This window comes from Poecilia reticulata, linkage group LG12 (assembly GCF_000633615.1).
Source record: "Poecilia reticulata strain Guanapo linkage group LG12, Guppy_female_1.0+MT, whole genome shotgun sequence".
NCBI lineage: Eukaryota > Metazoa > Chordata > Actinopteri > Cyprinodontiformes > Poeciliidae > Poecilia > Poecilia reticulata.
In genome coordinates, this window is record NC_024342.1 from 14,777,473 (window position 1) to 14,804,067 (window position 26,595).

Consider the following 26,595-nt stretch of genomic DNA (forward strand, 5'->3'; position numbering starts at 1 on the left):
AAAACATCTATAAATATTAATGGGCTAATCTGCACATATTTTTCTCCCCTCTGTGGCCCTGAGATGATCAGAGACACTCCTAAATTCATTTAAATGTTTAGACCCTATTTGCATATGCAGAGATTTTACTTCCAAACAGGCCCTCTCAATATGTCTTTTTACCCATCATCACAACCGCAGAGGAGAGTGCATTTCATTTTCAAGCGCTGATTGGATCCTTGATGAGATCTTCAGGGTGGCTTCTCGCACTGCGATGCTCCTTCACTCTCCAGAGGTGATGAGAGGCGAGAGAGAGAGGAGGAAGAGGAGGAGGAGGAGACAGAGGGGGGGATGAGAGGTAAGTATGTGGAGTCGAACCCACTCTGTCTGTCCTGAAGTGGTCAACGCTGTTGTTGTCCAACCGTCCTCTGTCTGCTGCTGGAGCAACGCGACCAAAACAAGAGCGAGACGGCAGCATGCGCTCCTCTTCGTCGGTGTATTCTGTGGCTACGCAGTAAAAAAAGAACATCTGACTGGCGAATGTCAAGATTCTCTTGGACTGCATGAAAAATGCAGCTTCAAAGTGGAAATATTCCACAAGGGAAGTCAAAAATGATGAATGGCTCTGAATTGACTTGGAAAGATATTCAGTTGTGTGCAAAAAGTTTTAAGCAGGCTTTAATTTAGTCCAAGGAATCATTCCTATTGTAGTCGTTTAAAGTGACTCTGATCTATGGACTTTTGTTTGTGTGAGGTTTTGATCCTGATGCAGGACCAGAAATATGCATCAGCCTTCATCTGGTTTTATCAAACAGCCTTTTGAAGGCAACTTGTTGGTGGTAACACACTGAACCTTTGTTTTTGTGTGCATATATATATATATATATATATAAAAGTTTTTTTTTTCAAATAATTTTTAAACAAATTACATATTTACATTTTTTACATATTACATAGTTATAAAATTATACATTTTATTTTTTACAAAATTGCGATGTATTGATTCTACAATATACAATCAACATATCGTAATTTTGGTAGTAGTAGTTTTAGTATGAGTTTTCATTTTCCATTTGTTTTCAATAATCTGTTATTCTGTTTTCAGTTTATGATGATTAACTGTAGTTGTTTTAAATTAATTGGATGCACACAATGATTAGTTTTACACATAAAACTAATCATTGATCCTCCTATTGTATAACCCAATTATAATTATTTTTTATTCTTTTATTTTCCATAACTTGGTTTTCATAGTCCCATAATTTTGTGCCAGATTCTGTAAAATGAATGGAAATTAAATAAAAACAACCAGAGAACTCCCACTGAATTAGTGGTTTTTGAGCTACTAAACAGCAACAGCATAAAATACGAAGTGAGAATCTTTTCTAAAGACAGGCTCAGTGGAAAATGTTTTTGATAAGGCCAGCATTAACCTAATATCATCAGTGTGAACCAGAAACAGGGGCTGATGGTGTTGTGTTGCACTCACTGCGTTATTATTTATACTATTTGCGAAGGAACACGACACACAAGAGGGTATGTCTGTACATTGTGTTGTTTCAAAGATGTAATTAAAGCACAGCCTATAAAAAAAAAAGAGTGATATTAAATCCAACTTACCAGCGTTCCAGGAACATGTTTAAAAATTAAACTGGTCACCAAAGGAGGCTGTGGGTGTCTGAAAGTTTTCATATCTGTTACCTTCAACCAGTGATCCAGCAGCAGTGCATGCAAAAGCTTTTTGGTCATTTTTTTATGACACAACAGTCTGAAAAAAAAAAAATCTTACTCCTGTTTGTCAAATATAAATGCTGTATAAATGCCTTTACAAGCATTTATACGACCAATTAAGATCAGAGTCTAGCTGCTTCCACAAACATTAATGTGAAAATTTGTGAAAAAGTTGATCAAGGCCAGAAAGTCTGGGTCAGGTCAGAATAGAGCAAGTCTAAAAAAATCATTTGCACAATCCTGAATGGCAAATATATATATTTTAAACCCATCAACTTATAGAAATTATGTATTTAAATTTAAGAGGTGCTGTATGACCTAAAATTCAATTGCATAAATGTTGAACTTTTCCTTAATTTTTGTAGAAGCCTGGGATGATGACTCAGTCAAGTTACACCATGGTTACATTTAAAACAAAAACAACAAAAGAAACGCAAGAAAGGACACATCCTGAACAAAATCTGTAGCAGCAGCTTATTGTGTTCTTGCAAACTTTAAGGCAGGTCAGTGTCTCAACTCTTCTGCTGCTATAATATCAAACTTGTAATCTTCTGTGAACATCCACCTTTGAGGGAATAACATTTAACATTGCATAGCAGCGAGCACCAGACTGGACACAGGTGTAATACCATTTTGCGCCTCACGATGGGGTTGTTCATCACCGTTGCATCCCGTCTGTCCTCAGCCAAACGCGACAAAACAAGTTAGTCTATTCAGTTTGTTCACCATGTCAAGCTCTCGTCATTCATTAAAGAGTGTAGTTGTTAAAATAGGAAGCATTTAGAAAATATTCACAACTAAGCCTAAATTCTCTTCTGGAGATCCTAGTTTTTCTTCTAGCCAACCAACATGCTAACTCATCTTTCTCACAAAGCCAAATTATGCATTTTATCAGACAGATCATGAAAATGTTTAGTAGAGGAGTTCTCTGGTGCTATAGACTCAGGTGACTCTGTCAAAAATGTATTAATACTTGATTTAAAAACAAAAAAAAAAGCAGCATTGCTTGCCTGGGTCTTTATGGGAAAGTGCTCTTTAACCACTAGATACACTGCTGACCACATTTAAAAGCCGTCCAAGTAAAGACGCGTAAAAAGCCTCAACATAAATCCGTCCTGTATTGCAGCAACACATTCTCAAACAGACGAACGAGGAACAATGTGACCTTTAATTTCAGTACATTTATTGAGTAGGAAAGAAATACCACATAAGGAAATAATTGCTTTTTAACAGACTCAACAGTGGCACAATCACTGGTTCCCCTGCTGTACAACCCTCTTTTGGCAAAACAACACAGGGAAAATTGTAGTAAATTTCAGCCTTTAATTTCACTACATTAAACCAGCGGGGAGAAAATGGAAGTTGAGAAAACAAAAAAAAAATCTCTCAACTGCAGTAAAGAGTGATATCTCTGGATTACCAAGGTAAAAATGAATCTTTGAAACAACCACCAACTCCACATGAATGTGAAGTGAAACAATTGACTGATTTTTAGGGAGAAAAACCCTCATTTAAACTCTTAAGTATAGTGGAGGATCTGTGATGACGTGGGACTCTTTTCTTCCAAAAGCAATGTGACATTTTAAGAGTGCATGAAGTAATTAACTCTCTGACACACAATCAGACTTTAAAAGGCTGATGGTTTCTGCCAGGAAAGTAGACAATTTATCATTAATGGATCACAAAGATATGATGATTCAAAATGAATGTTTTTTGTTTTTACCCAACAGTAGGACAAATCGTTTCCATGTCATACCAAGCATGTAGGAGACAACACTGTGAAACGTTAGGAGATTCGTCCGTAAAGGACCAACTACTGGTTCTTTTATTAACAGAAGAAGAACCAGTAATTGAGCCACTGGTAAATTTGTTAAATAGCAATTATTACCCAATGTACGATTTTCCCCTGCTGAATAAATACACTCAAATCAGAAGTCTGGTTTTTTCTTTTTTTTTTTTTTTATTATGAGAATACGCTGCACTGCAGTAGAGGATGAATTCATCTTAAGTTCCATGTATTTTTACAGGAAGTGCTACCTTTCTAATATTTAGGATGCAAACTTTGACCCTTCTTGCAAAAAAGAACGAAAACAACTCTAACAAACAGCATGTTTGCGCTTTGCGCCGGCTGCGAATAAAGGCCTGCGCTATCAAATCAAACGTTTACCGAACTAATTTGGCCTTGTATATTTTTTTGAGGCGTCGCCAAAGGATACAGCCAAACTTCCACAGAGACAAAACCCTCCACCGCTCTCTTGTTGGCAAACAAGCGCGGTCTCACACGCTAACGGCGGACGCTCGCAGACGTGTACGTCAAAAAAAAAGGCAGCGCTGCTGGTAGTAGTAAACATTCGAAAAGGAACAGGGGTAATTCAGTTGATAAATGTCAACCGAAATGAAGCTATCAGCTGAAAGCAATTTCCTTGTGCTTTGCCTGTGTTGTGCGCCAGGGACTTTGGGAGATTTTTCTCCCCTCCATCGATCATGAAGCCTCTGTTTTAGGCCAAGGTACACAATGCCCTCAAATTGCTGACATATGGACCAAGAATCACCACAAAAACCTGACATTTCCACCCCGCCCTCCTCTGTCCCAGCCTGTCCACTCCTCTGCTAAACTCTTGTTTATCCAGTGACTCTGGACTGTTTGGACCATTAAAGAGCAGCCACAGACAGAGAGGACTCTGGACATCAAACCCACGCACAGTAAGGCCCCCAGTGAAACCGGCGACGCCACCTATTCCTAAATCCAATTTGGAGAAGTGAGAATGCATTGTAATAGAAATGTAATTAGCAGCTGCAGAGTGGCTGCAGTCATCAGATGACTGTGAGATCAAGTGTGGGCAGACTGAAAATAAAGCCTGTCTGACTTGCGGGCTGCCTGTGACCAGTAGCGGAAGGAGCAAAAGAAATCATGATAAAGATGATGACACCAGCCACATAATGGCACAGAAAGCCTCCGGCTGGTATAAACAGCGGGCAGATGAAAGCGGAGCCGGACACAATGTGCGTGCGCTTTTCTTCCTTCGTTCCAACTATTCCTGTTATTGAATTGGTTTCAACAGCTCCTGCAAACCAGCTATTCTCAGCTGCAAGTTTGAAAAGTGAAGCTATTTAAAGACAAAGGAGGCCAAGTGTAGAACATTAAAAGCCTCTTTTTCCTAATGGACGACCACGGTGCCAGCAGCCGGGGCCCCCAGAAGGTCCCTGCACAGGAAAAGTCCATTATCACTCCAGCTAATGGAGCAAGGGGCCGGCTTTAAACCAAAAAGTAAAGCAAATGAAAAGAAAACAAGAGAGAACAAGATGACGCACATGCTTCAAAGCAGTGTTTCTTTAATGGGGTCCATCAATAATGTGTCTTTCCTGACTTTATTGTGTTTAAAATAGAGTAGCCATGTTATCAATCCTAGACATGGACAGAAATTAAAGGCTCTTTTTCCCTCCCTCCCAATGTGCATTTATACCAGACTGAGAATCAATGCGAAACAAATGTTTGGCAGCACGCTAATGGTATCTGCCTAAGTTTCGAGAACAAACTGCGTCTTACTCTTGCCACCAAGGAAAACCCGCAGCCAGTTTACATTCGGATGGGTGCGCTTGCTTTGTATAAACAGACAGCCCCTGTGGCGAGGAGTTTGATTAGGAGGAGGCCCACAAATCCCATTAAAAGGCCATTCGTCCCCTGTTGGATGTTTGTTTGAAGATGGGGAGAGTAACAAGGAAGAGGAGGGAGGTGACAGGCAGTCTGTCGTCGTCGTCGCTGCCGTTTCCGTGCCAGTTTCTGTTTACGCCTTTATGCAGCTGGACGCAAATATCGCACGGCAATGATGGGTACCCAACAGTGTGGTCAAGAAGAAAAGATTCAGCAGACCAAAACGTGCGTCTGTGAATGATTCAGAAGGCATCATGATCCAGTTTCTGTTACCAACAGGTTCACGTTTGTCTTATTGATGCTGAAATATGTAACTGGAGACTTATTGGTTTTCTTTTCTTAAAGTCATCCTAAAAGCTCTTTGGTCTTGGCTGCAAGTTGTTTGTCGATTTCCGCAGCAGTGTTGTCTGCCATCTGTTGAATCTATAAAAAAAAAAAAAAAAAAGAATATATAGGAAGTTAAGTGCTTTTTTTTTGTCTTTTTACTCTCTTAGCTGTGAAGTGCCCTGTAGGGTTTGTACCTGTTTTTCTACGAGTCGTATTGTGTCTTCAGAGTGACCCTCTTTTGCCTTTTTCACCTGGCTGACAGAATTGGAGCGCACTCTCCTCAAAGAGTCTTTAGCCTTGTTGCTGAATTGTTTGGCCAACTTGGCAAGGTTTTCCCTGTGTTCCCGTGTCACTCTGCCGTTAAAAGGTTGGGAAAAAACATTGACAAAAAAAAATAGTTTGATGACGAGGATTCACGCTGGATTAGGGCGATCTCTAAGACAGTTCAAGGGTTGCCTAGTCACAGCAAATTCACAGCTCAATAAAAATAAAAAATAAGAGGTTTCTGCAGCTCCACCATCAGTTTCAGATTTGTTGTGGATGAGCGTAAGTCATTAGGACTGTCAATTAATCAGCATCCTGAGGAAATGCAGGTGTGAGGGTTGTATGTACAGTTTCATTGCACTGTTCAGTATGACTTCCTCTGAAATATATTCATGGACACAAAATCCAAAATGTAGGCGATTTTACTGATCACTGAGCTGTTCGTATTATTCTGAGATTCGAAACTGTTTGTTTTGTGTTGTGCTAACCTGAGTGAAGTTGCCCGTCCGCCCCACCCACCTTCTTCAAATTAAACAAAACTGGCATCAAACGTTTGTGCTATGTTTGTGCAACCAAACTTTTTGTTGTACTGCTACTAACCAGTCAGTCCAAAATCCAAATCAAATATGGTGTCAATCAATGATGTCTTTAACTGGAGAAAGAATCCCACACATGATCTCAAAGTTATGTCATAACTAAGTTCATATATTTTATGTCTGATATTTAGTTGTTATGAAACATTCATATAAAAAAAATTAACTTTATCTTTGTGATGAATGTCTAATAAAGTAGCTAAAGAGCAGATTTAAAACATGATATTTGCTACATTGCCTAATATTTTACTGAACATCCTGGCTAATCACTTGAGGTTAGGAACATTTTATTTCTGAAATATCTCAAAAAAAAAAAAGAAAGTGAAATTGCTAAATGCTAAATAAGCAGCAGTTTCCAAAAGAAAACTGAAAACTAGTGAAGGGTCGTCGTAAAAAAATACTTTGGCCGTTCTTTGCATCCTACACAGTTACAACTTTATCTGATTGTAGCATGGCTGAGCTTAAAAAAAGATTGTGAATGTAAATGCACAAAATGATATCTTCACTCAAGCAAATGGATATACTTAGTGCTTGTTAGCCTTAAACATAAACCTTGTAGTTCTGTCTCACAGCTTTGAACTACAATCACTTCGAGGACATAAAGCTGAGTTGGAGAAAAGAAGAAAAAAAAAAGATCCTCTCAACAAGTTTGCATCTACTTTGCATTTGTCAGTCAGAAAAGTCCTGCTTCCCGTTACACTCTGCTTTTCTTGCCCTTAATTGGCTTTTTCGTCTTGTTTTTGCTGCGGGAACAATTTGCAAACAATCCGAGTGCCGCGTCTATTTACTGCAAACAATGCGGCCTAATTACCGATTCCAGGGCCAATCAAGAAGCGCCTTTCTTTGGAAATGCAAATGGAGGCTCGGAGCGTGCCGAGACTGATTGCAGGGGGAAAAGCAGACCGACTCTTGTGTCCCTCCTCTGCCAGACTAACACCTGCTGCTCCACGTGCACGCCACCACACACGCACATAAACACGGGAGGCACGCGGACTCACATGCACACTGTGTATATGCAAAAACCGTAGTCTTTACACACAGAGAGCGGCTTGTTGAGTGAGTGACGGATTGTTTTGTGTGAGGTTGTTTGATTTGGCAGGGGAAAAAATAGAAAGGGTGAGAGATATTTAGCAAGAGTAGAAATAGAGAGAGTGACCCGACAATCATGCCAGCACACTGTGGCTCTCTAAAACTCCTTCTGAAAAGTCAATAAACCTGTCAGCTACAGCAAAGGTTGTGGATTTATTTATTAATGAAGTGAAACAAAAACCGTGAGAGATTATGTGTGAGATTTGGCTGCGACACTTGCATGCTGGATGATGTTTCATGGGAAGAACAGGCAGAAGTTTGTGTTAAAAACGAGAGAGGAAAAAAAACAGAAAAATGACAGAGGAAAAACAAAAGTGAGCAGAAGATGGAAAAGAAGGAAAAGTGGCAAAGCGGAGGAAAGGGTTTCTGGCCTCTGGCGTATTTGTGTGTCAGAAGGGGGACTCACTTGGGAACGGGCACCTTGATGATCGTCCCGTCCGCCTCTGGGTTTAAGTTCATGCTGCTCTCTCTCAGGGCGCGGGTGGCCGCCGCTGTAGCCTGGGGCGGGAGGCAGAAACACACAGACACACACGCACACACACAAAAATACAACTTCAGCACCGGTGTGAAAGGAAAAGCAGAGCCACGGCTACAGGTAGTGACTGCGTTCCAGCTGGCAATCATTAGGGTGGTGTGTGTGTGTGAGTGGGTGTGTGTGTGTGTGTGTGTAAGTGTGTGTGCCAGGGGAATCCCGTGTAGCGTGGAAGTGCCTTGGGCCACTGTCAGCGCCGGGTCTCATGGGACGGGACTGAGAGGTTGCAGGGGCACAGAGTTGACCTTTGACAACCTCACAGGAGAGTCTGCCTGCACTCGCGTTTGATACATGAACACTAACATGTGTTTCAGCTCATTTGAATTCAATAAATATTGTTCAGAAAGATGGAAGTAAAGATGATTAGTTGAGCCATATTTAAAAAACATAAATACCATAAGTATGTTTCATTTTAAAATCATCCTCTAAACCCTTCCAAGCTGATTCTTTAGCAGATTCTCAAACAGATGTCACAGGTTTTTATGGGTTATAATTACTGTTCATTGATATCAGGAAAGCATCCAATTGCAATAGTTCTTGAATATTGTAGCTGTGATATTGATTGCAATTGACCCACACTTTTCTCAGCATTCTTCCTCTTTTCCATCATCCCAACACCCTTCCAACAAATTAAAGCCTCGATTTCGAAGCTCTTGATCAGTTATGCACATAAAAAAAAACAGTAAAATTCCACCTGAGTGGCTAAATATATTACTGTCAACCATAGTATGCATGGCACTAAATATTACATCCAAATAGTTCTTTACAATTGTTATATAACATGTAATGACATTGCAATGCAACAGAAAGAAGGTCATGTTACAATAAAACCTTTTCCAATGAATGAGTTTTAATTCAGTTTACAGAAATTTGTATATCTTTGTTTATAGTTTTATCTGGTTGCTTTTCCAACCAACTGATTTAATTAAATATATCAATATTCAAAAAAGGATTGCCTTAATTGTCTGAATAGGTGCAGAAAAAAAAATCTTATTTTTCATGCAACAAAACTTTACTAACATTGATAATATAAACCCCATTAACTGGAAGAAATAAATAGCCTTTGTGAAAAACTGATTGCCCCCTAAACCTATAATAATTGGTTGTGCCATCCTTAGCAGCCGCAACAACTGCAATCAAGTGCTTGTGACAACTATCACTGCGTCTTTTCCAGCTCTGGAGGAATTTTGATCCACTTATCTTTGCAGAATTGTTGTGATTCAGCCACATCGGAGGGGGACTGCCTTTTTAAGATCGTTCCACAGCATCTCAATAGGATTTAGGATCAGCCACTCCAAAGTCTTCATTTTGTTTTAATTTTTTTTTCAGCCAGAGGTGGACTTGCTGGTGTGTCTTGGATCACTGCTGCAGAACCAAAGTTTGTGTCAGCTTGACGTCCTGAACAGGTGGGTGGATATTCTCCTTCTGGTCGTCTTGGTTGAAAGCACAATTCATGCTTCCATTCATCACAGCAAGCAGCAAAAACAGCCCCAGTTTATCACACTACCGCCACCATATTTTAATGTTGGAAGCAGGTTCTTTTTCTGAAATGCGGTGTTACTTTTACCACATGTAACGTGACACACACAATCCAAAGAGTTTGACTTTTGTCTCATCAGTCCCCAGAATATCTTCCTAAGTCCTGGGGATCATCAAGACATGTTCTGAAAAAACTGAGATGAGCCTTACCGTTCTCTTTGTTCAACAGTGGTTTTGTCTTGGAGCTCTGCTATGAAGGCCTTCTTTTTTTTTTTTTTTTTGGCAAATCTTGTAGGCAAAAAAATGGTGGAGGCATGACCTCTGACCTTGTTGTGGGGTCTTCTGTGCACTCTTGAATGAGCTGTTCTTGCAGCGATTTTGGTCAGTCGGCTGATCTTGGGAAGCTTCACCGTTGTTCCATGTCTTCGCCGTGTTTTCTTGACAACACTTTGGTTCACATGGAGTTTAAAAAATGGCTGTCCAGACTGATAAATCTCATTTTCTTTCTCATTTGTTTATGATTTCTTTTTAATCTCAGCATAATGTTTAGCTCTTGCAGATGTTTTGGTGTTTTTCACTTTGTCAGTCAGGTCCTAATTAAGCGATGTCTTGATTTAGAGCAGGTGAGGCAGTAATCAATTCTGAGTAGCTAGAGACGATGAACTCGGGTTCAACAGTTTTGCCAAGACAAGTTTGCCAAAATTCTTCCAAAGGGATAAAAAAAGACTAATTTACAATTAATTCAAATGTTTGTTCGTTATTGTGGCCGCAGAGGATTTCACATCTTGAAGTGTGACAAAAACTGAAAAAGCAGAAGCCACTTTTCATGGCTCTATAATTTTTGGCGTTCATGTTGAAAATCTAATCAGTTATATTAAATATATAGTAAAGAAAACATAAACTGCAACAAATTATTGTTACAGAAACCCCCATAAATCATTAAAACTGTATCTACTATTATGCATTTTTTTCAAAACTGGTACCAAAAAAATCTAAGCTTGATATACACCAACAGAATATAAAGTATCACCAATATCCAACACAATTCTTCACTCTCTAGATTACTGAACTACACTAGAGAGCTACAGTAATAGTATATATGCACGAGAGGAAGGAAGGTAATTTTTCAGCTGCATAATAATTCCCTTAACTGACCTTTTGAAAGTATGCAAAAGTGTGATACAAAGAAATTTAAGCCATTCAATTTCCTCCTGTCCACCCCACCTCTCTTTTCTTTGACGGCTCCTTCTGGACTTTTCCCACTGGGGGCAAAGAAATGGCAGCGAGATTAAAGGAACTTATTTGTGAGCATTAAAAAAATTCATGAGGTTTCTTTTCCTTTGTTAAAGCCATCCGGAAAGCAGGCCTCCAGTTGCTTTCTGAGAGCAGGGTGATAGATTTACCCCATTCCTATGTTTGATTGTTCTCAGCATCGAATTCATCACGGTTTCCTCTCTCAGATGAGCGAGAGTTCAATTCCTCTGAAAAAATTTTTAAAAAGTGCTGGGCAGGTTCTGGTTAATGTGTTGGAGAGGAAGTTTCGCATCAAACGCTCCCAGCCCAGTTCAAAGAAAGCAGGCGAGCAGAGAGGAATGTGATCAAGAGGCTGTGTGTACCTTTAAAAGGGACAATATTGGGATGCCTAAACATGGCATACATGCCCACACACACAGTAAGCTGCTCCCACATTTACATATGTTGGCTGGACTGTCCACTTTCCAGAATGTTATTAATGAATGAATAAAAACAATGGCAGAGACTCTGCAGTGGCAGGTAATGGATAGGTGTCATTATAAGCCTATTAGGTCTTGGGACTGAAGACTCACCTCTGTACAGGACATGGGTAACACTGGTCCTGACAGGGTGGCATGCGAGAGAAACAGGGTGTGTTTGTCTGAGCATGTGTGGTCTGTGGTTAATAAGAAAAAAATAAAAAAATAAAAAAAACACTGATGCTGATCCACCTGGAAACAAAACCTGGTAAGTCACAGCTCCCAGATGACCGGATAACCTTAGACAAGGTGAAGAACTGTTATTACTCGACATCCTGTCTTTTTAGAAATCACCCACGTTTATCTCGTCTCCTTAATAGATGCTTTTTTTTTTCTTTTACATTTTCACAGTGGAACCTGACTTTTTTATTGCAAAGCAAATAAAAATAATGTCCCAATGACCTCCTCGGCATAGATTTCGTTTGCATTTTTACATTTGTGACGGTAGGACTGGAAATAAGCCTTTTCCCTGGTATCAGATCTGAAGAATTGATTGGCATGTGTATAAAGTTTAATGGTGGCTTCAGGATACTAATGTTTATTTTGGTCTTGTCCCCATATATTGACTCTTGCCTTATTTAATTGGTATGCTCACTTATTTTTCTCATTTTGAACCACAGATAACAGAAAGTGGCCTTGGTGTTACCCTGGGGCCTAGGAAAACAGGAAGTCATTGATTACTAAGTAAATATTTGTAGACGTGATTAAAGTTATTAAATCATAAGGTGATATTTTTGCCCCCGTACTGAATAAATTTACTGATATGCTTTTTATATGCTATATTTTATACCATTGCATCAAAAGTTGAATTTAGTTCAAGGCTTTTCACACAAAATGCAATGCAGCGACATTACTAGAAATGCTTTACCATTAGGAATCTCCTATTCTACCCCTTAATTATGTGATGAAAGCAACATGACTTTAGCAATAAAGCATCTCGACATTTCTGCCAAGTATTTTCTTTTGCATCATGTTGTAAAATTATACCTCAAAATAAAACAGAACTTGATCAGGAAGCTGAGGAGACACAAAAAAACATTGTGAAATCCAACTCTTACACACATGATTTAATAATGTTGGGTCAAATGCAAATTCTAGCATCAAAGAGTCTGGATACCTCTGACCCCTCAAACAAAATCTACAAAGAAATTGAGCGATTTAAAAGGGGGGGGGGAAAAGAAAAATAATCCATTTCTTCCTAACCCAGGGGTAAAATGAGGTCATTTCCTATCTGGGACGACTCACACGCAGACATAAGTACACTACAGTGCACACATACCCTTCTTTGCTATCTTTCACCTTCAGAACAAAGGGGTCCTTGAGTGATCAATCAATTAGCATCTGAGACTCGGGGCCCAGAGAAAGGCTGGTCAGGTTTCATTTACACACAGTGATGTGGGGTTCCAGTTCTGGTCTGGCTCACTTTTTCTTCACTGAAGACCATCTATCTGTCTCTGCTTTGGCTTATTTTTACAAAGCTTATTTATTCAGCACTTGTCCGGAATGAGACAAACAGATACAGGTAGGAAGAAACTGCATTGACGTGTGTGTGTGTGTGTGTGTTCGTCTTACTTCAGGGAAGCTGCTCATGTTGACCATAATGACTTGAGAGGACTTCATGGAGATCTGACCCAGCTGGTTCAGAGGAAACTTCCCATCTTGAGTCGTCACCACAATGTGATCCAGAGCCCCTAAATAAATACAGACCAGGGGAGGTGTTTCATTTCTTTATTTATCTGCCTCCATGTCGCACAGGTTGCAGCGACGAACACGATACGCGCTCTTACACTGTGGCAACTGCATTTCTTCAATATTTGGCAGAATTTTCACACAGGACTCTCTTTTAACATTGTTTTAGGCAGTGAAAAAAAAAAGAAGACTTATCAAATTTGTGAAGTATTTAAAGTCGCATGGTTTGCATTATATACCGAGATCAAGTTCTCCTGTTGTTATTGGGCCTCTAATCAATGTGGTGACATGTTCTGGCGTGATGTGACTGCGTTTATGTAGAATTAGAATTAATGAAAACAGAATCAATCATCCGGTTGCTCAGTCTAACAAACAGAAAGACAAAGGCCTCTACAGCAGAAGCCACAAATAACACATGTAAAAATTAAGCCCACTTTCAAGCTGTTAAAAATTTCCACGATCTTTTGTCTCCCCTCAACAGTCACCGGCGACAGAAACAAAAGTTTTGCCAACACAAGCTGACTCCTACTCCACCCACTTCTCATCCCTTTTTTTTTTGCTTCGCTTCCTTGCTCCATCCATCCTTCCCCCTCCTCCATCTGGCTAACCTCAGACGCAGTTGTTTCCTTCTCCTCCACCTCTGCCTTACATCATCTCCTCCCTTCCTTTCCCCCAGGGGGTTGTGCTGGTGCTGTGTGTGGAGAAGTGGGGTGACGGGGAGGTGAGCCAGTGGTGTAATTTTCTCTATAGGATCAATTTATCTTTTGATTTCAAGGACAGAAACAGAGACGCACTAATCAGAGAGTCAATATGAATGAGGAGTATTAAAAATAATAGATGTGATCAAATGTATATTGAATGAGTAACAATTATATAACATCTTAGTTTGACTTTAAATGTCAGTTTAACCAGATGTTTAAAGTAAAAGGGCAAACACACATTTTTTTTTTTTACCTGAATTTACTGTTGAAATGTTGACTACCTACATATTTACAAGTGCTTGAAGATTGTATTTTTTTTCAAGCAGGGTTCTGATAAGACAATATGAGCAATCAGTATCTTACCTGTGCTCTCTTAGTGGATTAATTGGCATGAAACTGATTTTAATTTGTCAGAGTGGGGTAAAGCAAAAGCCGATTTCTATCTTCCAGTTGAAAAAAAATGGATGTTTTATCTTGAATACCATTCAGTCATCTAAGTACGGGCATTTACAGTTACTTTAATAAATTAAATTCCATGTGCGCTCATGACAATTCAGCAGCCTTGAAGTGAAGCATACTGCAATTAATAAGTTTTACTAGTATATCATTGACAGGTATATTGTTCCAACATGAGTTAATGCCACTCTCTCATGTTTCTAAACATCTTACTTTAAGCATACAACACAAGTCTTAAAAAAAATTAAATTTTCTTTCAGTTGACTGTTTTCCATGTAGAACAGTTCCTATATTGCTAGGCTAACGTTAGCCTAGCATGTTTTCATTTGACTTATAGTCTTCAATCACAAGCCACCTGAAAAGTTTGCAACCTTTGTCTTTTTCTTTTAAACATCTCCCACACAATTGAGATAATCTACCTTTTTTGTATTTGGCTGCACCATAAAAGGTATTTAAAAATGCATTTTAAAGGCCTTTAAATGTTACGTTAATGTTTACTGTTTTTTCATGCAAGCACATGTGTAGAAAACTTTTAATATTTGTGCATGCTTTAACTGAAGCATTGTTTTTAAACATGTAAAAACAGGTCTTAGCTTGAACTGCAGTCTGAAGCAAATGTCATTTCGTCATACTTTGCTCCCAAGCAGCCCTTTTTTAAAATAATCTTATAAAATGGTTTCCATTGATAGATTGCAGGCTTTCTGAAGATCTTTCAATGTTTTCCTTCAATGCTGAGATGCATTTTCATTTTTACTTTGAGATGAATGTTTATCTAGCTGCTCAAATATGATCTATGAATTATTCAGACATTACAAAGTAATGACAGAAAGCTTTGGCTTTAAAAAGAGACAACTCAGCTTGACCATCTTTCTTTTAAACTTGGAACCAAACAAAACTTTGCTAATACCATCCAGAATAAAAGCAGACATGGACATCAGTGTTTCAAATAACAGAAAATGAAAAAGAATTAATGAATTAACTAGTTTTAGAGATGATGGAAATGTTGATTTGTAGAGAGATAAAACCTCGCTACTCAGTTTCCAGTCTCGCTGACTCCTGCAACAACAATGCGTTTAGGATTTAGTCCCTAAACGAATGACCTATACACTCTTTGCTTACATAAAAACAAATATAGTTTCCAAGCGGTAAAACCCCATACTTAATCAGCACAATATGGTGGACAAGCCACTGATCTCCCCACGCTCTATGCATCTATCTGTGCGATATCTCTATGCGATTTCCTGTTATACGTGTGACGCACACAAACACGTACATACAAGTGCGGATTCATAGCAACACGCAGCAAAAGATACAATGCTATCCGCACAGAGTCTCCCACTTGTAGCTTTAATAAGACCCAGATGACAAACCCACATACAGTTGCATGAGACAAAACTGACGTCATTCAATTCCACCATCTCATCTCTAATGTCAGATCCAAGTCATGTTGCCTCCCCGGATTATTGTGCAGCTGGACAGAGGAGGGAGGGACGGACAATCAGAGGAAAGCAGTGACAGACAGACCGGTGGAGGGAGAGGACAGGAAGGATGACAAAGCAAAGGGATTAATCTAAAATAGATGAATAAAACAACAGAGACAGTAAAGAGAGGAGCTGGAAAAGCTAATTGGTAGAGGTGAAATATTTCTGAGAAGTGTATTTGTGTTTCTTAAGCAGCTTCTACATGAGAAGCTAATATATGGATGTTCTAGTCCCAGGGTTACTCCATAATATTCTTTACAAGAAGCAAGTTTACATGACATCTACAACTAAATTCATCAGGGGTTTATTTAAAATCTTTTGTTTGACTCCATACATCAAACCTATAATAAATGTATTTGTTTATTACTTTTTACACTTCTCTGTCTTAAATGGAATAAATTAGATCAAGTTAAACAACTTATTTAAATGTCTTTTGTAAATGTGTTGATACTGTGGCATTTCTAGTCAAGGTTATTTTACTGCGCAGTTCGTATAAAGGTCCTTGTAAAGAATCTACTGTAATAAATGAAAAGAAGATCTCAACACAGGAGATTCACTCTGAACGACCGCGTGATAAATCAGGGGAGAAAAATGAATAAGGCAAAGCTTGGAGACCGATCATACAAATCAAGGCTCAATTTATACTGTAGCTCCTCAGGCTAAATTATCCAACATGTACGTATACAGTTATAAATAAAAGTAACTTGAAACCAATCATTTCAAGCAAATCGTCTTTACCTTTAACTATCCAAAACTTTTTATAAATCACCCTGCTGTAAACAGTTGAGGTTTTGCATGTCTGAATTGCTGACACATTTTTTTTTATAAGTAGGCTCTTTGCAAACATCTGTAAAACGGACAAAACTTCTTCCCAAACGATGTTAAAAGAAAATGTGCCTGCAAAGTTTCAACAGCAAGTTTTGTTTTCCTCTTCTTAGTTTCTACTAACATGATGTTTTCATTTCCTGTCTTAATGCTATGCATCAGACTGTTGACCTCATTCTAAAGACTTAAAAATGTCATATTAGCATGACATTAAAATGTGCTTGATCCAAGTTTATGCTAAGCTTTTATTATTTGAAGTCATTACATACATGGGGAAAAACGGATATGTGCATAATATCAGGATTTGATACAATCAAATTGTCATTTAGGCCTTTGTTTAATATACAGCTTATTGTTTGGTCTCTGTGCAAAACATTGTGAAAGTTTCTTTGGCTTGGTTTGGTATCCCTGATGTAAAACACAACCAAGAGGGAAGTAATTTTCAGTTTTAAAGACAGATTCTGTTGCAGTATCCTTCTATGGCAGCTTCTGTTACACACTCCACTCCCCCCAATTTGTTAGAACCCAGAAACAAAGGGTCACGGCCCGGATGTAGTTTGGGAGACAAAGGCCAAAGCCAGGTCAAACTCATGTTGCACATGGATCTCCTCATATTAAGCCCTGTGGGACTTTGTGAGGAAGATGGAAACATAAGACAGACTTCTAACTGAAAGCAAAAAACGAACAATAAGGTCAGATGAATCTACGTTACGCAAAAACAGAATAGATTAGAATAGAGTCACTTAGTCTGTCATTGCTCTTAATGTTATGCTGATTGGTATAGATTTAATTTATCTCATTTTCTTTATCTCATTATAAGCTGTTTTCTCTTGCACCAGGAGAAAAAATGAGAGTGAAGCAAAATACAAGACACAAGCCGACTACCTGGCGAGGTTCGGATGCTGAGGTTACGTGTGAACTCATCTTTGAGTGCACTGAGGACCGCGGTCATGTCCTCCTTCACTTCATCCAGACTGATGATGTCTTCCACCAAAGATGAATTAATATTCACCTTAGCTGACTGGCCCTTTGCCTTGGCTTAGACGAAGAAAAAGGAGAAAGTGACACTCAAATATAAAGACAAATAACATCCAATCAACAAACTTCCATCTGAGCCAAAGGAAGAAAAGATGTTACACAAATCTGAGCTTCAGTGTCAAGACTCTCTTCACTGACCTTTTGCCTTCTTGGTGGCGTAGAGCCTGATGCATGCAGGAGCAGGGTGGAGGGAGGCACCAGGACAAATCGGTGGTCTGAAACCGACCCATGATGTGACTGTGAGTGGAGACCTGGCAGGCCGTGCCAGGGACCGACACAGAAAGGGTCGCAGGAGGTTCAGGTGGTTCAAAGCCATGACTGTAAACAAGCCAAAAATGAAAGGTTTTGATAAAAAGACATGAATGTGACGCACAGATTTTAAAAGATTTGTATAATTTTAAACCATTTGACGGCAGCAATGAACATATTTATTAAAATGAGGTAATAGCTCATGTTAGCCAGCAGGAGGTAGGCCAACATCTTCTTCCAGCTTCCAATAGCCTGAAGGACGCCTCCTCTAATCTAGAAATATATAACTTGATGCAACATTAAGCACAGCTATGGAGAGTATTAGTATAAATAGGGGTCTTTTTTGAATTACTTCAAGTAAGACAAGAAACTGACTAAGATTAAAATTCTACTGATAAATTTTTTTACCTAGCAACAGGTGATGTGGACAAAACCTTCATACACAACAAAATATGACTCCGGCTATATGCATAACTTATTCTATGGTGGTTAAAAAAAGAAAACCTTAACTAGAACACTAAAACATAACCCACCCAAATAAATAAACCGTTGGAGAATTATATTGATTGTTGTACATTGAGGAAATCTGTTTTTTGTGCGGTAATAAACATCTCATTACCATCTACTGAAACACCAAGACAAAAGTGAAAAATGTTATACATTTCCTTACAATTTCTACATGTTCATATGGTTCAAAGGTGGTTATATGAAACTAAATGTTCATCATGTGTAAATGTTGGCAGGAGGAATTTGGTTGCAACATAACAAAATCACAATAAAAAAAATATTTTTGTTGAAAAGGTCAGTGAACATTTAATAATTATGATGATATTAATTATTATAACGATGAAGTCTAAATAGATTTTTATATTTGAAAGTTAGGCAACATTTTAAATACACTTGGACGCATCATCTTTTGGTTGATGCTTTTATAGACTGAAAATAATTAAAGTTCCTATTTTTTTAGTCTATAAAATAACAAAAAAAGATCATGGATCAGAGCTCATCAAAGAAAATGTCATTTCTAATCACTGGTCAGCTGATTGGTGCATCTATAGTTCTATAACTATATACTTGCTCGTCTATAAAAGGGAAAATAAGCCGGTTTACACAAAGCAAAGAAGAGCAAAAAAAAAAAAAAAACTACACAATTTAAAGTCTTTTGCATGTCTGAAATGATCAAAAAACCTAAAGCATAGTTAATTACAAATGTTCTCAATGAGAAGAATGGGAAAACAATACTGTAGACAATCTTGCAAACAGCAGCTTCAATATATATCCAATTCTGCAACTTCTTCTTACACTGACAAAACCATGGAGACGTAAAGACCCCTACATTCAGCCTGCACTCAGTCATTTTGGGCATTCCTGAACAGAAACACAACAATGTGACTCCATGCTCTGCTTTTCTATAGATGAATCATAGCCCACCTTGCAGCTTGCCTCTTGACTGTGACCTCTGTCACTGACCCTCTTTCTGCACATGCAAACAAAGACCATCTCTGCAATATTTAAGCCCACACAGACACAGGCACAGAGCAAAGCCCGTCTTTCAAAGTCAGTGAATGTACAGGGCTCGCAGTACGCTGGTCCCTGACTGGCATCTTCTTTTGTCTGGGGAGAATTCACAGCTTTTATCTCTGAAGAGGAAAATACCATCAGTTCTGCACTGAAGTAGTTCAGCCAAAGAGAACTTTACTCAGTTGCTACTGCAGTATATTTCACATGTGTACTCTGCCAAGCAAAATAAAAAAATATAACAGTAAATAATTGAAAGTCAAATATTACAAAGTTAATCACGTTATGTATAATAATTATTAACTGAAGCAAAGTATCCAGATTGAAATGTGAAGAGTTCCCCATAAGTATTTCATTTTTGTGAAATTTATGTGTGCTTTCACATCATAAAATTAAAAAAAATCATAGCAAAAGTATTTTTTAAATTATTACAAAATCCCAGATACAATCCCGATGTTTCCTCAGTCTCTAGTCTTTGCTGTCAATTTAAGAAACTTTCTATTTATTCTAAACTTTGGACCACCACTCCTGAAATAAATCTGCAACAGGCAGCTGAGAATTGAGGGGAGGGGGGGTTTCCTGACAAGCCGACATGATTCGCCACACAGTGGCAGAGCCGACGGATAGAGATGTGGGAAGGTGACAGATCTCTTTACAAAATAAGTCAAGCGAACAAAGTGAAGCCCAGGTGTTCAATGGGACACTGTAGTCTGGCATCCTGCAGGTTTCACAACCAGCTGCAGCCACACCCCTGTTTCTTCATCCAGCAGCAGGGAGCCAGCTGGTCAGCCCACATGTTTGCTTTAGAAAGGAACACTGAAGAGTATCTGATAATGTTCTGCATCACTCTACCTCCTAAAACTAATTTTCCAGTGGGAGGGGAGAAAAGAAGTCAAAAAAGTACCAGAGGAGAGTTTTAATAAAAGGGACATCCTGTTATTCCTTTTCCTCCCTGGGAAGTCCAAAATATAAGCGTGAATTGTTTTTTTTTTTTTCAAATAAAACTAATCAGAATTTTGACTTTTTTTCTTTACATTAAGAAATAACTTAAAATTAAGAACACTGTTGGATTTTACAAAGTCTAATCTGTAAGTATTAAATATTAAAAAAATACTTTGTATTCAGCTCCTTTTAATCTGATTTGCCAATGTTTAGCTTCTTTTATTGATAAGCTTTTTATAAGAGGACAATATTTACAAAATCAGTGATCCATGCTCAATATTGATACTACAACACTGAAAGCCTGTAGGCAAAAAACCAAAAAGAATGGAAAGTTAAAAATGTACAATGAATAAAGGCATCAATATTTCCAGTCAAAAATAAACAAATAAAAACAGGTGCAGACGTGTACAGAATTGGTTGTCGTTTATTTAGATTGATACAAGCAGGATGGCCGGTGCCCATCTATCTCCAGTCCATCACAGGACAAGCAGCCATGTACACACACGCCCACGCATACACAGACCTAATATCGCAATTTTGCAATAACCAGACTTGGGGAAGAATCCACTCTTAAGTATTGAGTTTCTAAACCTATTTTCAGACGCAAATAAGTCTTAAAACCACCTGGCCAAGTGCTTAATGAAACTCACCATGCAGCAGACCAATTATGACCCTGCAATCCCTCTGCTAGAGTGGTTCTACTTCAACATAATATAGATCCTTGTAGTGAACCAGTGGATGGCAAGGTTTTTTTTTACAACACACTGCTTTTACAATTAATTATTAGTCCCGAAAATGCAAGCAGGTCGTAAGCTTTTTAGACTTGAGTAATAAGCACACCTAAAAATGTAGAGCCATTAAATAATATTCTTCATACAGACATGTTGTATTTTTTTTGCAAATTTTCAACTAAAGCCATGTGAAGGTCGGGGTAATGAGAATAAATATATTATCATAAATATAGCAACGTGACTAAGTTCTTCAACAAATATGCAACTACGGCAAAAAGGCAACACAGCTTTAAATTGCACAAAAGTCTTCCTTACTTACCTATTCGGGATCAGTCTTTACAGGAGAAGCATGTTAGCTAAAGAGAGAAGCGCCACAGTTGACAAGTTCGTCATCAACAAGAGGCGCTATCGCAGATAAGTGTGCTCGAGACAGTCTATGGGTCTCACCGAGCGGGCGGAGTTACATATTGATAATGTTGGACGTTTTCGAGCACATAGGGCATACGGGAGATGCCAGTTACTAAACCAACTGCCTCCACGGACTTGTCTGGCAGCTAAAAAATCTACGACATCACCCGGCGCCTTTGTTGTCAGCCTGGATCTGAGCGGATGTGCTTTCTCTCGGAGCTAACAAACTCAAGTCAGTTATTTAGGTGGACAATTGAGGTCTGAGATGATTGCAGTGACGTTTTGACGCCACTGGATCATCCCAAAAGTGGGATTAGAGTGGACATTAAATCGTAGGATTTATTGTTGAAGAGGAATAAACAAAGGTAATGTCAAAGCAGCTAGAAGCTACGTCCCACTTCTCTTTTGAAGCGTGGCTTTTACTCTCAGATAAAGTTATTCTTAGTAAAACGTAGCACGTTTAGTATTATGCTTTATAATATGTGTAATTATTAACTACTGGTAATAAATAGTTCATTCTTGTTGAGTTAGTTAAGATCAGGTTAAAAGCAAAATTACTTATTTGTTGTGAACATTGCGTTCTCTAAAAGGAAATGAGTTTTTACGTGGCAACAAATGTTTTAAAAGGTACAACTTAGTTCAGCAGCAGTAAATCAATATGAAAGAAAATATACACTTACTTTTATATTTTTTAAATATGAAATTAAACATTGCTTCTCCATTTGTTTTCTAGATAGACATTAGTCGATACGCATCTGTTTTGCAACAAATGAAAAGCAGGAGAAGTATTTACGTTGGAGATCGTTCTTAGGTGCAAATTGCCAATTGTTTTAACCAGTTCATGCCTGTGTAAATAAAAATAAACATTGTCACAGTCACGTTTATTTCCGCAGCACATTAAAAATGGTAAAAGTTGATTAAAGTTCTTCACAATTTAGCCAAACAAACAGCAAAAATAAATAGAGAACACAACAAGCAAAACACACACACACACACACAAAAATCAAATAATAAAAAAAAAATACAATGGGGCTAGGTCATTTTAAATCTAGTAGTTCTGTTAGAGATGCACACATTAGTTTATTGGCTAATATTTGAGTTGTCTTTTTGTTTGCAGTTTAACCTACCAACTTCAGTTTTTATCATGATGACATACACATTCATCTGAGTTCAATTTGCTTTAATTCTGCAATTAAGTTTAACAAACACTGAAAGCGTTTTGAACCCAACAGAAAAATAAGGAGTTTTGAGATGGTTCCAATTATGAATCAAAAAATAAATCCTTAATCTTTATCTGACTATTACTAAATTCAAAAAAATGGAATGAATGAATGCATTGTTTGTTGGTGTGTTTTTTGCTTGGAAAAAAGTTGGAGATTTCAGTACATTTAATTATCAGGATCAAATTTTGATCTTTCCATATTCTAAAAGTCACTGTTCATTATCAAAAAACTTCATACCTATGACAGTTTAGGTTTGTTGACACATTATTTTTTTCATTTGTATAGTTCAAGCACATCAATAAAGACATAACTTCTTTATGGTTTTCTTTTTTGTCTTCTTTCATTTAGTTTGGTTATCAAATCAATATTTGCCAATGATCATTCAGCGCTTTGTAAAGCTGATGTAAATTCTCAGCGGTTAAGTTATATTTTTGCAGTTTTCCCATGAGCTTCCCTTGCCAGGTATTATTATTCAACAATAATATTACAATATTCATATTTCTTAATTTCATGTATTGCTAATTGAAATTGTGGATACTTATTTTATCAAACTGAGGCATTGTTTTTTTTTTTACCCAGTTTTCTAATTTTGAACAAGAAACTTCTTTATTGAAAGTTTACAGCTTTAAACTTTCGATAAAGAAAGTTTAAATCTTATTTCTGCTATTATGGTTAGAAGAAAGTACATTCCCTATAGTTAAAGGGTTTTAATATATACATATATCATCTAGGTTTTACCAGATCCCAGAGTTTAGATAAACGTTTTGAGTGTAAAATCTCACACAGTAGATTCCACAATAACATTATTAATGAAACTGAAATTAAACCAACTATACAAGTTTGTGAAAAACTAAATCCAGACCAAAAACCCTGGTCGTAGGAGGCTCTGTACATTCTCCTCTCCATATTGTAAAGCCATGTGTATATGTGAACTCAAAACGTTATTAAAAGTGTTTGGTTGACATTGTTTTAATCTTATTTCCACAGGGTACACATGTCGTCTGCAGCAGAGACTGTGGAAAATGCCTCCATTATTGCAGAGAGTGCGTCTCATGATGGAAACCGCCTGTGGATTGGCAACATTGATCCCAAAATCACAGAGTGAGTAAATCCACTCCAGTTTCAGCTGGGTATTTCTTTTATGTATGTGCAGAAAAGCTCTCAACCTGCTTCTTTTACCCGTCAATAATTATATAGCGCGATCCTAAAGGTGTCAGCTTTACTCATCTTTATAGAAATAAATCCCTGACAAAAAGGTGTTAAAATGCAGAATAAAGTTTTATTACAAGGTGGTGTAATAAATATGCTTCATGCAGTTTTTAAAAAGTGATGTCATAATAGAGTTTACTGTATGAACCTAAGAGTTTAGTTTTAACATGTATGGCTATGCCACATAGGAGGCAACATATTGTGGTTACATGTATGATTAATTAACTGTGTATGTTGTGTGTGTGTGTGTGTGTGCGTGTGCGTGTGCGTGGGTGTGTGTGTGTGTGTGTCATGGGCTGAGCCAGAGCAGACGAGCCTGGGTGTGTGAAGGAGATGCAGTGAGGCGCGGAGACCTGCTCTGCTAAGGAGCAGCCATCATTCCTCACTTACCTGCCCTGTTTACTCTCTCTGTGTCAACCCAAAGGTGTGCGTGTGTGGGTGTGTGTGTGTGTGTGTGTGTGTGTGTTTGTATCTGTGTGTGAGGGTGTTAAAATCCACACCAGACGTTTGAGTGGCAGCTTGTAGAGTCTGAACATCTTTAACTCACTTTGTCTCACTCACTTCCATGCATCTTCTGCTGCCGCAGATAGTCTGATTGATAAAAATATTCAGAAAACATTTTTAGGGTGAGGGGTGCGTTACGAAGCTTGTTGTGGGGGGGTCAGGGGTGCTGCTGGAGAATGTATGGGCCCAGGTCCTGGTGGGCGTCTAGACAGGCGTTTCCTTCCCTTTACCGTGCTCTGCTCTGCTCTGCTTCTCCTTCTCTTTAAATAGTCCAGTGGTTCAGTGGAGGGAAAACAAAAGAGAAATGCACGTGGCCCCTGTTACTGATTGGGAAGATTAATTAACTCCAGGATAAAACATGCAGGACTCTCTCTGCTTGTCCTGCGAAACCAAACTCGGTGCAGAGGGGAGACCAGGAGCTGAATGCGCCGCGCTGCTTTGACACGTTTCAGTGAATAAGATTAGTTTGTTGTTTATTTCAGCTAATTAACTAACCAACAATTGTGTTCTCAAGACCGTGTAAAAACGTAAAATCTGCGAGGAAACGTACGTAACTCGTATCGTAGAGTAAGTGACTTATATTTTTAGGGTGTCATATTTTTACTTTTTATTTGTTTGCATAAATAATTTAACAGATTCAAGCCACCTTAATTTTGTAATCTTTTTGCACTTTGTCACACAACAAACACACTTTGATCTGTTCAATGACAATTTTTGTGATACACAAAAAGAGTTGTATAATTATAATGTGAAAGGAAATGATAGCTGATAAAGTGCAGCCCAACCATATTTGCAGATTCTACAAAGTGTTGACTAATGGAGCTGAATCCATACATATGCCACACTTTTCGAATGTTTTTCTGGATGGGTATTGTTTCCTGCATCTCACCCAATAACTGCTGCAGGTAGTTCTCCAGCCACATGCGGCTCTGTGGATAAGTGGATAAAAACAGTAACTAGATGGCTATTTCTTACTCTTTACACATATAAATTGCTTGTTTATTACCGCCACTTCTAATAAATGCATCAAAGTTTGGTTTTTAGCATCACCGAAGATGTTGGAGTTGGAGGAATATTTGTGCAAAGTTCTTTTCTGCTGTGGTTGTTCTGAGCAAAGTATTGGATCACAAAGGATGCGACGATGAAGAAAGCAGCACATCAATACAATCTGTTGTGTTTCCTATGTAGCCATGCATAGTTAAAGAGACAAACACTCCACTTTTTCTTGCGCACAATTGGAGGCTTGAGGCAAAGCAGGTGTTACTGAAACTTTCAACACACATTTGTGTTTTTGTGCTTTTGCCTGCTCTGCGGTAATCCATCACAGTCTTCCTCTTTGTTCCCTCTCTGGACCTCGTGTTACATGCATGCAGTGTCGTGGGCCTGGCGTTTGTCATGTGTTTTTATTAGCGAACTTGGATGATAACCACCAGCAATGACTCATTTCTCCGCCATAGGCTGAAGAAACTGCAGAGATCCTAAACTTAAAGCCTATTTTTCCTCCGAACTTGCACTTATCCCACTTAAAGCCTATTGTTATGTTTCTCTATACTCGACTTCTGTGACCTTCTCTTTCTTCCTTCCTCTCGTATCTGTCTCACCTGGTTTCTAATCTCCTCTTTTCCTCAGCTTCATCTTCCTTCTCCCACACCTTTCACCTTGCTGTCAACATCCCCTCTCTGAACTTTACTCTCCCTTTGCCCACCTTTCCCTCCCTTTTCCTCCCCTCTTTCCCACCTCCCTCCCCCTCTTCCTCTGGTGGGTTTTATAGCCCCCAGGAGGCGTAACCCATTGTAGTTCAGCTCACTGTAGCATCCCAAAAAATGTTCTTGGAGCTTAATCTGTTCTAAAAATAAACATATAAAGTAGCATATGGCTAAATAGAAGGATTATGCAAAATTTGATGAATCGCAAATTAAATTGCTGCTTTTTGGTAGCTGTCTTAAAATGTGTTAAATCGAAGGAAGGTCTTGTTGTTGGTCAACATCGAAGTCAATTGTTGCATTAGAACAAGGTTAGAAATCAGACCCAGTTTTAGCTCTGATTTTTCTTTATACATTTATGCAGTGCACGAAGAGCCACCTCCAGGTGGGAGACCTTTAGGGTGTTGTCTGGGAAAATCAGAACTTCTCTGTCGCCTGCGGCCCACCAGGGACTCGTAGAGAGAGAGAGAGAGAGAGAGAGAGAGAGAGAGAGAGAGAGA

At 38.5% G+C, this 26,595-nt stretch overlaps 2 protein-coding genes across 3 annotated transcripts in view; one reads left to right on the plus strand and one right to left on the minus strand.

The window, feature by feature from the left end:
• Window positions 1-2,864: 2,864 nt before the first annotated feature.
• mrrf (mitochondrial ribosome recycling factor) lies at window positions 2,865-21,467 on the minus strand. Its single transcript, XM_008424036.2, has 7 exons — window positions 21,368-21,467; window positions 17,747-17,926; window positions 17,456-17,608; window positions 12,991-13,109; window positions 8,042-8,133; window positions 5,884-6,043; window positions 2,865-5,785 (listed from the first exon to the last, which is right to left on the minus strand). Exons 2-7 carry the CDS (start codon window positions 17,922-17,924, stop codon window positions 5,708-5,710), a joined length of 780 nt encoding a protein of 259 aa, XP_008422258.1. The 5' UTR covers window positions 17,925-17,926; window positions 21,368-21,467; the 3' UTR covers window positions 2,865-5,707.
• A 141-nt stretch (window positions 21,468-21,608) lies between these two features.
• rbm18 (RNA binding motif protein 18) overlaps window positions 21,609-26,595 on the plus strand; it is a 13,732-nt gene continuing 8,745 nt past the window's right edge. For both annotated transcript variants that reach the window (XM_008424037.2, XM_008424038.2), the window contains exons 1-2: window positions 21,609-21,821; window positions 23,667-23,780. In XM_008424037.2, the coding sequence (XP_008422259.1) occupies window positions 23,674-23,780 (107 nt within the window). In that variant the 5' untranslated portion in view covers window positions 21,609-21,821; window positions 23,667-23,673. The remainder of the gene's footprint in view (window positions 21,822-23,666; window positions 23,781-26,595) is intronic.